Source organism: Mytilus edulis, chromosome 4, assembly GCF_963676685.1.
Source record: "Mytilus edulis chromosome 4, xbMytEdul2.2, whole genome shotgun sequence".
In the NCBI taxonomy this organism is placed as follows: domain Eukaryota; kingdom Metazoa; phylum Mollusca; class Bivalvia; order Mytilida; family Mytilidae; genus Mytilus; species Mytilus edulis.
This window is the reverse complement of record NC_092347.1, coordinates 24,706,094-24,724,329: the sequence shown is the minus strand read 5'-3', so window position 1 is coordinate 24,724,329 and position 18,236 is coordinate 24,706,094. Positions and strand designations below refer to the sequence as shown.

The following is an 18,236-nucleotide window of genomic DNA, read 5'->3' as shown; positions in this document are numbered from 1 at the left end:
AATTGTTGTATCACTGCTTTGTCTTTTCAAGATTTGCTTATCAATTGGATAATTATCAAAAAGAGGTAAATAAGATTGATCATCATTTAAAATTTAATCAGGGGAATTGGCAATTCTTGCATTAAAATCACCACACAGTAAAACATTACCCATTTTCATATATTTTGCAGTTTCCTGTTCTAAACATTCAGTAATGTCCCGGTCGAGTCCCTGAGTATATGATGACATTGAGGGTGGGTTATACACTACACACATATATAAGTCTTTTTGAAAACCAAAAAAATCCTTTTCTAACTTTATCCACATAATGTCAGTACAAGTGTTTTTGAGAATTTTTACATAAGGTTTGATATTTTTTTTAACTAATACTGCCAACCCACCAAAAAATCTGTTGTTTGCCCTAGTTTTAGGTCTACATACATTATAACAATTAAAAGGACCTATTCTATGAATGTTGGACTCATATCCAATGTGTGTTTCAGCAAAAAAAGCCAAATCATATTTATCAATTTTGTTTAAGAAAAGGGGATCATCCGTTTTGTTACCCTCCTTGTTCATAAGGCCCCCTAAATTAAGAAAGCACATTTTTAATGATGTGACTGTTCTTGGTGACATAGTCCCTTCTATTCTTGTATTTATTTTAAATATCAAAGAAATTTAAAAACAAAATGAAAAAGAATTATTTAAATACTTTCCAAGTATATAAATATTTTATAAACAATATGATAAAGAATATATGCAAAAAGATAAACCTTTTTATAAGGTGCCAATTAAAGAATTAGAATTAAATGGCCGTCAAGTTAAATCAGTTGTTTTTGTCCTTGACTTGATTTTGATTCCTTTTTTTATATTTCTTTTTATAAACTTAGTTAGTAGTGTACCAAAATTCCCTTGTGTGCAATTCACACATTCAATTGTAATAAAGGGAATAAAATTAAGGCTATATAACACTGAGAATGAAGGAGTATTTTAAATTACTGAGCAAAATGCAGGATAATGAAGAAATATATATGACATCTATGATGTAGGTTTAAAACTGTATGAATTATACATGACTTGAAACCAGAGACGTGAAAAATCTCTGCGGCCTATATTTGGGGTGGGGGTGGGGCAGGACCTTTTTCGCGACGTCGGGATAGGATGTTTTAATTAAAGCTCGGGATTTCGGGATTGATCCTTTCGTGATCCGGGAATTCTTGTTTCGAATTTCGGGATGCCGTGATTTAAATTTCTTTAAAATAGCCCCCCCCCCCCCCCCCCCCCCCCCTTATATTCGAAGATCTAGCTTCGGACATTTAAAATTTCATTTAATTATGAAATTATTTCAGTGTATTGCTTTGTAAGCCTTGATTTTGATTACAGTTCGCAAATAAAAAATATAACTGATACAAATATTTTATTTTCCGAAAATAAGCTACGTAGTTGCAGCACGAAGTGATCATGTTTTTTGGTCTATAATGTCATTTTCAGGGGTCAAGGTCAACAATGATAAGACACGTCATTGTCAGCTGAGTGAAGGATTTCCCTCTCGGGGTAGTTTGAGGGTAATTTTAATGTATTTGTATATGTTTATCGTATTGATTTTAATTAAACCGTAAACTAAAGTACTTGTATATTCATTGATTAAGTCAATCTTTGATATTGTAGCAAATCCAAAATGACGCAGAATATTTGTTTAATTTAAAATAAAAACCTTGTCGACCCTCAGTTTCATTAGGGTAGTTTCCGTGACGTCACATAAGGAATTTCGGACTTTGATCTCAGACGTGTTTTTAGCTTATCAGTCAGCTTATAAATCCGCAGAGCGGTGTTTCTTTGTCAAATTAAAACAGATATCGTGGTAAGTTCTACTCTTTTCAACAAAAAACATGTTTAAATAGTTCTATATCATAATGAACAGAATATTGTTCATTTAAAAAATGTATCATCTACCAGAAAAAGGGTTTTACGGTTTCATTGTCTCATGTCATGATGTCTGGACATACATATTATGTCATAGCGTGACGGTGTGTTAAAAATGTTAATACTTGTTGCACAGAGTCAGGGATGAGGACTTGACAGAGAGAAATTATGTACGAGACACAGGCACTTGTTTTGTTTCTGTAGTTTATGAAATAATAAAAACATTGATCTTGACACAAAAGAAAAATTTAGATTTTCAAAGTGGTCTTATAATTTATAGATTAATAGTTTTATTTTGTGAATTTTGAGCTCAATTAAAAATAAATATATCCTCAAATATTTAATGTTTATTACAGAGATCGTATGTACAGACAACACATGGAGGAACAACGAAGGATAATGGAAGATCAACAATTTATAAATCAACTGGGAAAGATCCCAGTGGTCAGTTCAGCCTGGACGCAGGCCTACAATCTCTACCAGAGAACTAAAGGATCCCATGAATTACTGAAGTCCTCTCTAAACATGGCAGAGGCTGGTGTTAAAACTGTGGTGGATACATCAGTAGTGTTTGGTAAACCATTGGTAGAACGATACCAACCACAAAGTAAGTTCTGAAGGTCAATAGTTAGCCTGGATGATGGGGAAGGAGGATAATGACAAGAAAAACAATAATATTTGAATGCAAAAATCAAAGCAGCCCAGTAATAGATCATCTGATGTATAGAATATATTTACCAAATAAGGGCCCCAGGAGAGCATATATAGCATACAGACAATATTATAATCAATAACATATGCAATACACAGACAATAAAAGATATGTAACAAGTGTTATAAAAATAATAAAATAAAATGACATACTACAGAAAATACACTCGACAAAATAGCAGCAATGTATGATAATTCACTGAACATGTAATTAAAGTAAGGTTTAAGTCTTGGCACATGATGTTAATTTAGTATTCTGTCCAATTATAGTTCTGATACATTGATGATTGTAGTAGACATTATACATACAATTGTATAGTGTATAATACAAACATGCATATTTCAACAATTAGACATGTTAGATGTATGAAAAAAAAAATATCCCATTAATCATTGTTAATCTGTGTCATTATGAGTTTAGGATATACAATTTGATTAAAAATTGCAACTTGAATAGAAAAAAAACTAGCTTTTAAATTTAGGATATAATACAGAGTATAAAAAAGAAGATGTGGTATGACTGCCAATGAGAGAACTATCCACAAAAGACCAAAATGACATAGACATTAACAACTGTAGGTCACCGTACGGCCTTCAACAATGAGCAAAGCCCATACCGAATAGTCAGCTATAATAGGCCCTGATAAGACAATGTAAAACAATTCAAACGAGAAAACTAACGGCCTTATTTATGTAAAAAAATGAATAGTTTATACATGTAGGTGAATCATTCAAGCATGGTCTTTGTAGAAATTCCTGTCAGTTTATCTCTATAAACTATAGTTATTATACATCTCTATTCTGGGCTATAAATGTATTTTTTTATTATATTAAAGCCTCTTCAAGATTGAAATGTCAATTAACAATTTCTATTTTACAGTTGTAGAAAAAGCTAACAGTTATGCTTGTGAGAAATTAAACCAATTGGAAGAGAAATACCCTGTTATCAACAAACCTACTGAAGAGGTAAGAAAGGCAACATCTTTTTTTATTGGATAACAAATTTAACTTACTTTGAAAAAAAAAGGAAATAATTATTTGGTATGATTTCAAAAGATACATTTTACATGTATTCACCAGAGATCAAATGATTTGGATGTTAAAAACTATACTAGGTCCCAAAAAGACTTCAACAATGGTCAAAACCCATACTGTACATATGTATATGTATAGTACTGTAAGCTACATGTAAACAATTACATGTATGAAAAGTCCCGACTTGATATTCTGTAAAATAATTCAAACAAGAACACCTATGGGCTGATGTAATATTAAACAAGAACACCTATGGGCTGATGTAATATTAAACAAGAACACCTATGGGCTGATGTAATATTAAACAAGAACACCTATGGGCTGATGTAATATTAAACAAGAACACACATGGGCTGATGTAATATTAAAACAAGAACACCTACGGGCTGATGTAATATTAAAACAAGAACACCTATGGGCTGGTGTAATATTAAACAAGAACACATATGGGCTTATGTAATATTAAACAAGAACACCTATGGGCTGATGTAATATTAAAAAAAAAATCAAATGTGACACACATCCACCAAAAATAACCACTGAATGAATAGCTCTTGGCTTCAGAAGTAAACTTCAAATCACTGTGTATAAAAGATTTGTTATAAAATTGAGAAAGGAAATGGTGAATATGTCAAAGCGACAACCACCCGACCATAGAGCAAACAACAGCCGAAGGCAACCAATGGGTCTTTGTTTTGTGAGTGTATTGTATCTTAAATTGTACCAGTAAATAAACCATTTTACATTAATAGATTAAGTTGCCAGTTTAAGTAATTCAGTTGGTACATTTGCGTACTCTTTAAGATATTAGTACATTTTATGGAAGTTAACAATGTCTATACATGCATATATGATTTGTGATTCATCTCACATCTGATATCAATCAAGACTGGTTCAAAGTACAAACATGTCATCTCAATTTATATCAATTGAAGGTTATGCATTTAAAACATTATGTTTTCTAAAATGTATATCAGTTGAAGGCCAGATAAGGTTTTAAAAATAGAACTCCCTTGACCTACTTTGTTTAAAAACTGACAAGTAGACAATGTCTGACCTGTTAACTGATAACATTGACACTAGAATATGTAATACTGTAAAAAAAACATTACTGCTTAAATGGGAAAAATATTACAATCTACATGTTGATCTATGGTCAGAAGGATGGTTAACACTAACTTGATAAAAAAAGACAATGTTTATCTACTAAGCCATTAATGTAAATGTGTGTACATGTACATGTATGTTAAATTTTTATAGTCATTTATGTCATTTGGCTATTGAAAATACACAAAATGTACATATATGATTAAATTTTTTGAATGTTTTTGTACTATCAGTTACATGTAATTTAGAGTATTATATATTCAAATAGTATGATAATAGATGATTTGACGTTTTGTAGTTAATGGAAGATGGTAAACAGATGTATGATAGGTATGTGAAGCCAACAGTCGATCGTGTTGTAGCAGTCAAAGATTTCACAGCTAACTCTTATAACACAGGAAAGGAACAGGTTAGTTCTATACAATGTATGCAGTCACTCTGCACCAAAAACTTAGCATGATAAACAAACTGTAAAGTCACATGTAAGACAACCTTTTCTTGTAGATCATTATATTTTTTAGAAACAAACTTATCTGTCGATTGCTGTAGCCAGGAATCTAACAAAGAAAGTAAAGATAGAAAATTTCAGTGAAGCTTACAAGTACAAGTTCAATTTTATTATTTTATATCTTTTTTCTGAATACCACTCCTGTCGCCTATTTGTTTTGAAATAATTGAAGCAAATCAAGAAACTCTATAATTTCATTTTGTTATGATACACGTATGGTCTGGCATCATTGCGTTCTTGTTGTGCAATCTCATATGTGTTTTTCGGAAAGTGCATGGATATACTCGGCATAAGAATACATATATTTGTAGCACATAAACATTGATTAAACAACTTCCATATCCACATACATATGAAAAATTATTTCCAATATGAAGTTCTAAAAGATTAAAAATCTTACAATAACCACATGTACCAAGGATTTTAATATAAAACTCAATGTAGAACTGAAATGTTTGATCCACAGATAGGAAAGGTAAAACAGATTGGATCAGCAGTCACAGAGTTTGGTTGTAACCAAGTGGCCAAGACCATGGACACTCCATATGGTCAGTTTGTGTCCAGCCAAGTCAACAATGCCTTAGATTTCTCAGAACAGTATGTGGAGAAATACTTGCCAGAGTCTGACTCTGAAGATGAAGGTAAAATAATTGATGTAATAACATTGTACATATTTAGAGTAAGAATATGATATTTTTACATGTATACCTTGAATCGAAGCTGGTAAGTTTCAAGGTTCTCATGAACATCAGTTTATTGTTTATATCCTTAATCTTAAACGATATTCATGACAATGATCTGCATATTTTAATTCTTTTCACAATTCATACTAAAATGTTAAGTGGATCCAAAAGACAGCTGTAGATACCACATATGAACTAAATAAAATAGATATCAAGATTATTTAGACAGATTTCCTGTACTCTTAGACCTTTAGAGTGAATAAAGAGATATTTCAGTCTAAGATGTTCCATGATTTCTTTAAATAAAAGAGGATATATCTAATCTATCCTTGCTACTCGTCAATAAGATTAAATTGATAAATATAATGGTGGAAAGACTCTGACAGAATAAAGTGACAAATATACTGGTCTATTGGAATATTCAAATCTTTATTCAGTTGTTAACATTTACATTATTTTTAAATATGGGGGGAATGTTTTCCAAAATATATACTATCTTATATGAATTTCATATTTATACCTGTAATTATTAATTTCAGAAAATGTAGAAAAGGAAGAAATGGATGAATACCCACCAAATGCAGTAACAAGAGCAACAAGTCTGACAGGGAAGGTCCGTAAGAGGATGTATAATAAAGCCATGAGAGATATGAAGAGGTTACAACTTAGAAGTCAAGAAAATCTTGCTAAACTCAGCTTTACTGTAGACTTGGTAAGATTTGGGATTTATTTTCATGCTTATCTAACTTCTGGCAAAGTTGTTGGTAAAAGTATTAACAGCTGTTTGTTGCATTGAAACATCAACCACTTACAAAACGATAACATTACATTGAAACATCAACCACTTACAAAACGATAACATTACATTGAAACATCAACCACTTACAAAACGATAACATTACATTGAAACATCAACCACTTACAAAACGATAACATTACATTGAAACATCAACCACTTACAAAACGATAACATTACATTGAAACATCAACCACTTACAAAACAGAAACATTTTAGGTAGAAAAAATATACTTATAAAGTTAGGTTAACATTGACTAAACAGATTCCCAATTTTTTTGTCTTTCTTATACAAGTTGAAGTATCTGTTGAAGGTAACAAGACTTTTATCACATAGGATTTTTAATCATGGTTATACTTACATGAGCAGCTTTTGAAGCAAGATTTGCATTCTCTTGCGAAGTTACTGAGATCGCCCTCAGGATTTTCAGTGGGTTTGTGTTCCTTAGTCTAGTTTTCTATGCTGTGTATTGTATATTGTTGTTTTGTTTGGTCTTTTCTTTTATCTTTTATAATATTTTTTATGTGTTTTTTTTTTTTATCAGATTCAGTATGCCAAGACTAACATTGAAACAGCAACAGGAAAAGTGACAGGATCTTTTGGAGTGGTTCAAGATAAAATGACCTCAGTATGGTCACAGATTGTTACAGAAGAAGATGAAGTCCAAGATGTTCCAAAGGTAAACTTGTTTTCCTGGTATCAAAAACCCTTAACCCTTTCACCGATTGCTGCCCAGACAGAAGCTACTCTGAGACGATGGCTTCCCTGGCTACTATTACTCAAGTGGGAGATCTTCATAATAAATGTCAATAAAAACTTGTTTGTAGTTATTTGTGTATTTATTTCATTCACTAACATCATATCATGTTCACAGTTTTGTTCATGTTTTGATAATTTATTCTTCATAAAATATTCAAATATTCAAATTTTCGGCATTATCTAGGTGAAATTCTCAACATTCTGCTCTAAGACCCCAAATCGTAATTTTTTAACCCAAAACGGCATAATTTTGAAAATTTTTATGAGGCTGTACAAATTCCTCGCACTGAACGATGTCCATTCCAAGTGTTTTGTACATAAAACGACATTTTATATCAAAAAAGTATACTAGTTTGGCTTCAATTCTTCCATATTCTTTCAAAAAAAATGTTCCCTCATTTTAAATTCTCGTAAATTCCGTAAATTTTGTCTGATTTTGACACGGTTTTCAACAAACGGAAGCGCCATGTTTACACTTTCATCTGGGTATTCATCAAAGAAAGATAACTCATGTTTGCACTGTTTTGAGCGGGAAATATAAAAGAGGTATTCCGATCCCGGTAAAACGTGACTCATCGTCAGCTGTCTGAAGCGTGAATCCCGGTAAACCGGGACTCATCGGCGAAAGGGTTAAACAGTAAATTCAGATTTAGGGTATAGAAATGGAATGCAAATCATGTCTGTTTAAACATCGGTTATCTTTACTTGAATATGTAAGGTGGAAAATTTTAATTTTGTTTTTTAATTGAAAAAATTTTGACTATACTTAAGATATTAGAGAGCTAAGAGTTACATTTTGAATTAAGATAATTGATATAGCTTCAGGTCAGATAGCTGTTAACGAAATAATGAATTTAACTTTAATTACAAGATTTGTTTATGATGACCAAAAATAATCATATTAAACATGTATCATTTTGTTTAACAGACTCTAGAGGGACAGTCGATTGCTGTAGCCAGGAATCTTACAAAGAAAGTCAAGATAGGAATTACAACATTAACATCTTACATCCCAGAGTCCGTACAGATTACACTTAAAGACAGAATTGACCAAGCCAAACAGTATTCAGATGAACTAATCAAATCATTCCAAAATGTAAGTTTATGTATCAATGAGTCAGTATAGATAACTCTTCAAACAAAACAATAATTAGATGACATTGTCCTTAAATCCAGTCTGTATTCTGATTGAGAGACTGAGTATCATTTGAATATGACCCTTAATATGGTTTCACCAGATCTTCATTCAACATAACTGTTAAACAAGAATTAATAAGATACAGGTTAGTTAGATAGATGATTACTGTAGTTACTATTTCTGCATTTTTGTATTTTTTGTATTTAAATACTTTTGATTGGCACATATCCTCAAAATGTATTGCAGATACATTTGTAGTGAGGGCTATTCCAGTAAAATTTACCTAGGAGGGGCGGAACGCCGACGATATTTTTTTCCATAGGTGGGGGGTTATCAACATAATTGTATTCTGGAGGGTGGTGGTCCCGATTTAAATTCATTTCTGTTGGTGGGGGGTTTCTGAATGATAGGTTAAACATATTGTTCCCCCTGTTATGAAGGAAGATTCTCCTGAAAAGGTCATCCGACTGCAAATAAAGTTGGCAGACCACTAATTTTAAGCGTCCGTTTGTGTTCTTGTCAAACCAGTGATCGGGAAGGACGTGCCCCCTGCGCCTATAGCGCACATTGACAAGAAATGGCGCATACAGTGACAAATGTAAGCGCCCACGTGGCGCACGATACTTTTCACTTCGTTTCGAAACGTTTAGATATCGTCAAATGAATTTCCGATCGTGTTCCATGCCGCCATGTGTGTGTACACAACTGTGTAATGTTCCTCCTATAATAGGAGCACCTATATATTTTTGGGACGTCTCGGATGTTTACCTATGATAATAGAACCATGCGATTTCACGTCTCGGGTGTTTTCCTATAGTAATAATAAAACCATGCGGTCTAACTGATAACCCGAAAAACGTAATTAACCATCATTCATGATATATATTTTTTTTATAAACAACTTTAAATTTGTTAAATTTGGCTAGTACAGACGAGATTTAGCCCTTATAATAATCTCATTTAGTTTAGCTTGCTATTATTTCGATTGAAGAACCCCAAAGACTTTTTAGGAATATAGTTTTTGTCTCCATAAAAGACGCTTAACTGTCCTTGTCATTTTTTGGTCTTTGGCTCATTTTGACATTTTGTAAACATGACTTCTTCAGCGATTTGTTGTTTTGTTCTATGAATTAATGGTACTCTATACTGTTATTCTTGTCACCGTGATGAAGATATAATGATACAAGAAGTGCAGAGGAATTGCCTGAAATGTCCTCTGATACGGAACGTCTGGAATAAGTATGGTATCGACGAAGACCCAAATTTAATGTAAAAAAACCCAACATGAACATGAACAAGGCAACAGTACCAGTTTAAACATTGTAAATAAAGGTTAACTTAAATATTGTTGCGGTTGGAAGAAGTTATTGTATATTCATTGAAATTGAAATGGCAGAATTTGCTGTACTTAAATCTCTTTCCTTGCAAAGAATATGTCCTTAATAAGGTGGACTGGCCAATTCTTTGCAATTTTTGTCCCAAATAATATTTTATTGCATACAGTTTATAACAACTTCAAGTACCCTCTCCCTTGTATACCGTCTCCCCACAAAAAAATATGTGTGGGTGACATCCAAACTATGCGGTCCATAAAAAAATATTTATATTTGGCACAGACAATTAGATTTTTATTGCGCATGTTGCGTGGGTGGTATTGAAGGAAAAAAATGGCCTAATTTTTGTGGGAAAATATGGCCTTGTTACACAGGAGAGTATATCATCTTCCTCAACATTTGCCTATTGAAAAAAAAAATGTATATAAGAAATACAAAAAATAAAAAAAGAATTATATTGTGCCTACCAAAAATATTTTATGGCTCAAACTAATCTCTGAAACATCAAATGGTTGGTGCCAACCAGTTTCCCCACCTGATGAATATGTCGTACCTAAAAATGTTATTGACAGTTTTAAAAATAAAATGGGCCATAATTAAAATCACACCCCCTTTTTTCGGTCACTGTGAGCTATTGCCGTCAAGTTGCATCTGTCGTCTGTTGCTCCATAACATTGTTACATGTTTCATTTTATATTTTAATAGCAACATAGCTAGTATAAAAAAGAAGATGTGGTATGATTGCCATTGAGACCAGAGGCGGATTTAGGGTTTTTGGATGCACTGAAATAGATAAACCAACAAATTTTACATTTATTTGACAGGATGCAACATTTTTGTATACTTTAAAAAACTAGCTAACTTTTATTTTTTTTCTCTAGGTAGGGGGTCTTGGAAGAAAATACATGTTCTAGGTGGGGGTGTATTTTTTTAATCTTTTCCATAGGTGGGGGGTCAAAAAATAAGTGGCGTTCCACCCCCCCTGGATAATTTTTACTGGAATAGCCCTGACTTAAATCACAGAATAATTGGTAAAATAAAATACTAGTGTTCATTTCTTTTAAACAAAGTTCAGGAAAGCCACACAAATCATGCACTGCATCTACATTTGTGTATAAATGATGTTTTTAGTGTAGATTAATTGTAATTCATTAATTATTTCATGACACATACACTGATCAATGAAAACTTTAAACTTTTTATATCAAACTAAGAACATATACATGCTTGGATTATGTTATTTATTTAATTGTAGGTCAACTCTTATGAAGAAGTTCCTAGTTGGTTGTTAGCCCAAGCACAAGACAAAATGGGATATGTACAAGAAACAGTCAACTTCCTTACTGAGTACCTTCTGTCTAAGCCTCTGGACTGGTTGGTATGTATCACACACACCTTGGAAGAGGGGGAGGGGGGCTTCATTAGTCTCACAAAATTATCTTGGACCTTTTGCAGTTGAAGATTACTTCCCCAATTTTTTCGGCATATTTGATAATTTCAAGAATTCCCTCTAAAACTTGGTTTTATCTGCTTGTTAATATTATTTCCTATGTGGATAGAAGACGTTAAAATTCCCAACAACTTCCTCCATGTTTAAAAAGTTATTTCATTGTAGTCTAAGCCTTTTCTATTATAGCTGGCATCATTTGAACATCCTTTAGGAAACTGCAGCATCTGGTGTAAATGTTAAGAACTGCCAGGTTGTAACAAGCTTTAAAATATCACAAATATAACAGCACTACATATTGAATACACAGATTATAAATACAAGTATGCAAAAATATAATAAATACAGGATTAAGACAATTTACTTTCTGTTATTGGTACAATCACATTATCAACAAACTAAATATAATATGGAACAAAACATAAATGTGTTTGAGTGAGATAATTTATACAGTACATTTAGACTGTTACCGATTTAGCAGTTAGTTTTCTTTTAGGAATAAAATTCTCCTGACAAAAAAATGAGAAAAGAAAACAGAATACCAGTCCTTCCAAACTATTTCCAATACCTACTTGTTTGCTCTTTCTATCTGTCTTCTCTAAAATGTTACATCTATATGTTTAGATTTAGTTTCTTCTATAAAAGTATCCTTTTATATTTGTATTTGTTGTTGGTCAATAGTGATTATAATAAGCATGATGAAGACAAAAAAGTTTTGTGTTTTTAACCAATTTATTTCGTAATTTTTTGAATGGATTGAATTGATATGCTGTCTGATCTACTAACCAATAAGAATTCAGGTTCTTGCATTTGAACTAACTTTCATATGATTGACAACATAATGAGAGAATGTATAATTTTGGTAGATACCCAAAGGAAAAAGACCAGAGGAAAAGGAAGATTAATCAACAGAAAATTGGACAATTTCTTGTACGATTCTCGTCGGCAAGATGTGATACAAAATGCTAGGATTTTACTATGGGAATGCATAATTGACATTTTTACGATTCTTTTTCTATATGCTATGAACGTATAAATAAAATTGTTTTCAAACTATTTGTTGTGTGTATGTATGTTGTTACCCTCTGAGACAGACTCTGTACATTAGCATTCATGTACATATAAATGTTTTAACTGTTGTGAAATGTGCTCTTAGATACAGCATGAACTATTCCTGTTACAGTGTGAATCGGCTGTAGACCTTTTCTGTACTCATTAAGCTTAAACAATTCCTGTTTCAAATCCTGAACAATTTGTGTTTAATGATATGCAATAATATAAATATTAAAATGTTGTACATTTACTTGAAATAGCATGCATATTTCAAATATAAATGAAAGGATGTTCAAATGATGTTACAACTTAAAAGAATTAATTTATAAAAAGAGAAAAAAATGCTTATAGATTTACCAAAACAATTATCTTGATGACATTAATCATAATAGCTACAAACCAAAAGTGTAGAAAACAAATCCATATGGTGATACAAGCCAAAACCAGTGAAGGTCTGCTGTCAGTTAAAATTTCCCCATCTCTTTAGACAATAAAATAAGAACTTAAATAGAATATATAATGAAGAATTACTGGTTTCAAAATACATTTTAGCCACTCAGAATGTTTTAGTGTCTTCCATCTAACACCATGACTAGAGGCTGAGGTGTTTTTTCTGGATTCCAGACCATTTCCTCTATGGGTCAGATGTGCTTGAATGCTGAACTTTCCTGTTTTGATTAGGTGTTCCTGAATGATCATCTTACCTGATATGATAAAGTTTAAGTGTTCTGGAATTGCTATTTTAATAAGGTGTTTAAGAAGGCTTATCATTCCTATTTTAAGGTGGTACCTAACACTACAGGGAGATAACTCTGTAAAGTCAGCTAAACGTTTTAATTACAGTGTTTTGTAAAGGGAATAATAAGCTTCTCAAAGATCAAAATTGGTGTTTGTCAAACTGCTATATAACCAGTGTAATTTTTCCTCTTTTACATGGTTCATTGGTCAATGTTAAGCTTTTGTGTTTTGGTCTGTTTTTTTCAAATACATATAGCAAAAGGTCAGCTATATTTTATGTATGGAATAATTGTAAGTGTACCTGCTGTCTGGCAGGTTTCATATGACCTTGACCTCATTTTCGTCATTCTTTTAACGCAATGATAAGTTTTTTGGTGTTTTGGTACAAGTATGTTTTCCCAATTACCACAACCAATAGGTGAACTATATTTGATGTATGGAATGATTGTAAGGTGTGCATGTCTGTCTGACAGGATTTATCTTACCTTGAACTCATTGTCATGGATAATTCAATTTTGTATTTTAATTGAATCAATGGTTAATAAAGTAGGCAAGACATTTCAGCCTGTACACTCTAGTGTTTATCATGTTTATTCTGTTAGAACATGTTGAAAGTGCAAGTACATACATGAACTGCAACTTTTGATGTTGACAGGCTACAGATTTTAGTATCGTTTTATAAATCTTGCACTTGCAATATGTTGTCGAAGGAAGAAAAAAATCGCTGTGACCAAAATTAATTACATTTTACATTATTTATGACCTCCTGGTCTCTAATAGTCAGTGCTGTCACTGTCATCCAACTTCCCTGAAAAAGAATCACCATCCCTGAAGTGTTTGGCCTATGCATCATTTCTTTAAAAGAATAAGAGATGAAATGAAATAAATCACAGCTAAGAGGATAGTTTGACTGAAGCCATTTATTGAATATTTGTAGAAAACAAAAATGTATAGATATAGTAAGATGTGGTATGAGTGCCAATGAGACAACTCTCCATCCAGGTAACAATTAATAAAAGTAAACCATTATAGGTTCAACAGAGTCTTGGCTCACACCAAATAGCAAGCTATAAAGGACCACAAAAATTACTAGTGAAACCATTCAATTGGGAAAACCAACAGTCTAATCTATAAAAAAACGAGAAACATGTATGAACTACATAAACAGATGACCAACTATTGTAGGAAAGGATGAATCAAAACTTTTCAGTCATAAAAGACAGATTGAGAAAAAAAAAATCAGGGCAAAAAATGAAAAACAGTCTTTAAAACACTAAAAAGACTTAAGACAGAAGCATACATGAAATCTACCAAATCCAGTCGTGTTCTCTTTAACATTTATTTTGTTGTTAAATTTTTTGAACAACAGTAAACAAATTTGTTAAATTTAACAACACTTTAACGACTGTGTTAGCTTAACGACACTTTTGAACAACAGGGCACTGATGCTCATGAAAGGAAGCAGACCCTATAATTTCCACATGTTTAGATTCAGCTTGAAAAAATTGTTTCAACATGAAAAATAAACAAATAACAAAAAGTCAGACTTAGATTGGTTGTATTAAGTATCAATTTGTGTGATATCATAGGTCTGTTCAAAGGAAACCACTTGTGGTAGGCCATAATTTTTTGTATGCATTTGTATAAGCATTGGTTGGTGATTATTTGGACCCAACCCCTCAGCCATAGTCTATTGAAGAAGTTTGTGATTAGCTCATATAAAAAAGATGTATTTGATTGCCAATGAGACAACTCATCACAAGAGACCAAATGACAAAGAAATTAACAACTATATTTCACTATGGCTTTCAACAATGAGCAATGCCAAGCCCATACAGTATGTGCTTTGCTTTAGTTTCCATAAAAATACAAGATCATCAGTTTAAGATGAAGTACTTATAGTAGGTCAATGATATAAGGTATGCAGTTGTATAAGCATTGGCAGTCTAATTTCCATGGAGACTATGTGACAGGACCCACTTCATAATAGTGTAATGACTGAAAATTTTACATGGTTTGTTATCTGGTCTTATTCCTTCAGTCAAAGTCATTGAATATTTTTCACAGTTTACATATTTTTAAAGTACTGCCATTTCAATTCCATCATACTATCAAGATGCATAGATGTAAGACATATTTGTATTGAAAGTTTATTATGTAAATATACAGTGAAATCCTGAAATTGAAGAAAAGAGAAGGGTCCTGAACCCCGAAATCCCAGGCTTAAAAAAAAACATGAAATCCCAAGGTCCAGATTTAAAATCTAAATCCCTACCGTACATCCTGAAATTCAAAAAACGGTCCTACCCCCTCATAGTTATACAAGGTTAGCAATTCAGGTTCCTAGGAGCCTCTTGTTATATGTTATTATTTATAATAATTGACAAGACATTTGTTTTGTTTCAGTCACCAGAGTTTGATTTAGATGGGATAAATTTAGCCGACCCCGTGATGGACCTCTCCTCCAATGGCCATGCCCCTCATGAGCCTTTTGATGGGGACAACACAGACAATCAGTGATCTACTAAGTGCACAATTTATGTCTCATATTTATTTCAAAAGCTATAACATGTCTAATTAGAAATCAGCAGTTTACAAACATATCATGCATACCAATGAATTAAAAAGGACAAACTTACTTATGTATGATAAATGAACCATTAAACACAAGTGCTTTTAATATGTACACACTATTAATTAAGTTTTTTTAATATAAATACAAGATTTTAATTTAATTTTTTTTTATGTGTAAAAACAAAATCTATAGAACATTAGTTTCATGCAATATTTTGTTATAAGCAATTGAGAAAATTTTGGAAAACATTTCAGAATTAAGATTCAAAATTATAAAAGAAAGTGAAAAGTTAATGTAATCATATGGTTATCTCCCTGTAATTCTTTAACTTACTAATTTTAATTCCTTTATCAAATTTTAGGGGAATTATAGGAGTGTGCTGGAATGCCCCTCTCTAGCTGATTGTCATTACAGGTCTACATAGAATGTTTAGATAATAAATCACCTCTATCATATAATTTGTTGCAAAGATGCACCAAATGATGTAAGGGGAGAATTATAGCTTCCCTGAAAAATTCGGCCATTCTGACTGAACCCTTTGTTCTCTCTTGACTCAGTTAAAAGTTCAAGATTAATCTCAGAAATGAGAAAGGCTTAATAAACCTATCCACACTGAATGGAACATTTTAAGCTATAATAAGGACATTGCAAACATTGAAATTTTGAATTCTTTTTCTTGAGATTATTTTGTTTATTTTTGACCAAGCATTATATGTTTAAAATAAAAACATTACTTATCGGTCTAGAGCCTTTCTCTTACATGTAATAACATATGAATAGTCTTAACTTTTGGATAACTTTTGGATAAATAATCAGCCATCTCTTGAAATCACCAAGCTGGTCTACCATCTAATACAAATATAATGAAAGCCTCAGAGGCAGGTCCAGAACTTTTTGTAAAGGGGGGCTGTTCCAGTCACGCTTCAGTGATTCCCTATATATGCAACCAAATTTTTCCCTCGAAGGGAGGGCCTGGGCACCCCCCTGGATCCACCTATGAGCCTTCAGGAATGGAGTTGTTTGCTGCTTAGAGAAATCCTGATTATTGCACAAAAATGCAATTTTTTATTCAGAAATGGCCTGATAGTTTTGTAATGAATTTTTTCGGATCAGTAATTATTTCCAGAAAAATTGTGACTTGGCCGTTTCATTTGCTTTTAAAAGCCTTTATGTTTGTGATAGATGTATTACATTATGATTGTTTTTTCTTCATATATGTATGTGTCCTTATAGTTGTTATTTTGTAATATTATTGTTTTCAAGTCGGTTTTAATGAAAAGATAACTTAGAAATCCAACATTTATAATTTTTGTGAATTTTATTTTTGTAAGTTTTTTTATGTAGCAGTCTGAGTTCAATTGATGTATTTTGATGTTTTAATGTAAGAAAAATATATGTACCAAATGTATGTGTAATGGTGTAAATGCTGTAGTTTCATAAAGAACATTTTACAATAATACTAACATTTTATCTATAGGTGTTGGTTTTTTTTAATTCTGACAAGTGAAACAATTAGAAAAAGAACAAAGTGATGGTCAATCAAGATTTGAAGTTTTTATCATACAGAAATTTTTTAATTTAAAATAAAATAAAAATCTGACATTGATCTTTATAAAAAAAAATCCTGAAATAGAATAAAATGTTGGCCAATGAGTGTACCCTTTTGAGATTAACATATAACTCATTTAGTAATCTCATGAAATCCTACGTAATTTATATTTTTATTTATTACCATTATTTTTAATGTTTTATTGTTATTATTCTTAAATTGCAATTTTACTGTGTTCATTCTTGACAATCAAATCTTTGAAAATGAATTAAACTCATTTCATAAGCAACATCATTTTGTTTTGTCTTTCTCAAAAGCCTTTATTCTGTTATAAAAAGAAGAAAGAAGTTTTGTCAAGACAAAGATTATGAGCTATGAAAGACAATTTGTTTGTTTCTGTTCTTGTTTTATGTGTAATAAGTCTCAATTTAGAGAAACAAGACAAATAACAAATCTAGGCAGCATGCAATAAATTTAAAATTGGAAAACAGGTAGTAGTAGCTCCTTGGCAGATCTCAACATTGCTTACAGACTGAAACAATATTATCAAGTTAAAACTATTCAATTTCATTGTCAAGAAAAGATTGAATAACATTTTTCAGCTCACATGGAATATCTGAGTCAAAACTATAATTTGGCATATTTAAAAAAGAATATGCATTATAAGTTACAAGTTGGTGTGACCACACCTTTATGATCGCCTACCAAAAACCAAAACTTAGAACTAATCAGATAAACATTTAACTGACGAACCAATGCACACACAGAACATTGAATAATGTGCCTTATGTAATCATTGGCAGGTCATAAAAAAAGAAAGAAAAAAAGACTTAAAAACTACCATTGCAGATGGATCTACACTGATTTCAAAGGCTCTTTTTTTCTAACAGTTGTAACTTC

At 31.8% G+C, this 18,236-nt stretch overlaps 1 protein-coding gene across 7 annotated transcripts; it reads left to right on the top strand.

Moving 5' to 3' along the window:
- The first annotated feature begins 1,516 nt into the window (after positions 1-1,516).
- On the top strand, positions 1,517-17,625 carry LOC139521758 (perilipin-2-like). 7 transcript variants are annotated; one of them, XR_011664061.1, is made up of 11 exons: positions 1,517-1,840; positions 2,259-2,509; positions 3,494-3,579; positions 5,054-5,164; positions 5,730-5,904; positions 6,486-6,658; positions 7,288-7,422; positions 8,431-8,598; positions 11,230-11,352; positions 15,619-16,527; positions 16,704-17,625. XR_011664061.1 is itself a non-coding variant. In XM_071315341.1 (10 exons), the coding sequence occupies exons 2-10, from the start codon at positions 2,266-2,268 to the stop codon at positions 15,730-15,732; spliced, it is 1,329 nt and encodes a 442-aa protein (XP_071171442.1). In that variant the 5' UTR covers positions 1,608-1,840; positions 2,259-2,265; the 3' UTR covers positions 15,733-17,625. The 7 variants fall into 7 exon arrangements, 4 of the variants coding, with proteins under 4 accessions (XP_071171442.1, XP_071171444.1, XP_071171445.1 ...); XR_011664062.1 differs by lacking the exon at positions 1,517-1,840 and adding an exon at positions 2,011-2,072; XM_071315341.1 differs by having other exon boundaries at positions 1,608-1,840; positions 15,619-17,625.
- Positions 17,626-18,236: the final 611 nt, after the last annotated feature.

Coding starts and splice junctions, on each gene's coding strand:
- LOC139521758 (XM_071315341.1), top strand. CDS start 2,266: ATGTACAGACAACACATGGAGGAACAACGAAGGATAATGGAAGATCAA. Junction 2,510..3,493: donor AGAACGATACCAACCACAAA/GTAAGTTCTGAA, acceptor TCTATTTTACAG/TTGTAGAAAAAGCTAACAGT. Junction 6,659..7,287: donor TCAGCTTTACTGTAGACTTG/GTAAGATTTGGG, acceptor TTTTTTTATCAG/ATTCAGTATGCCAAGACTAA.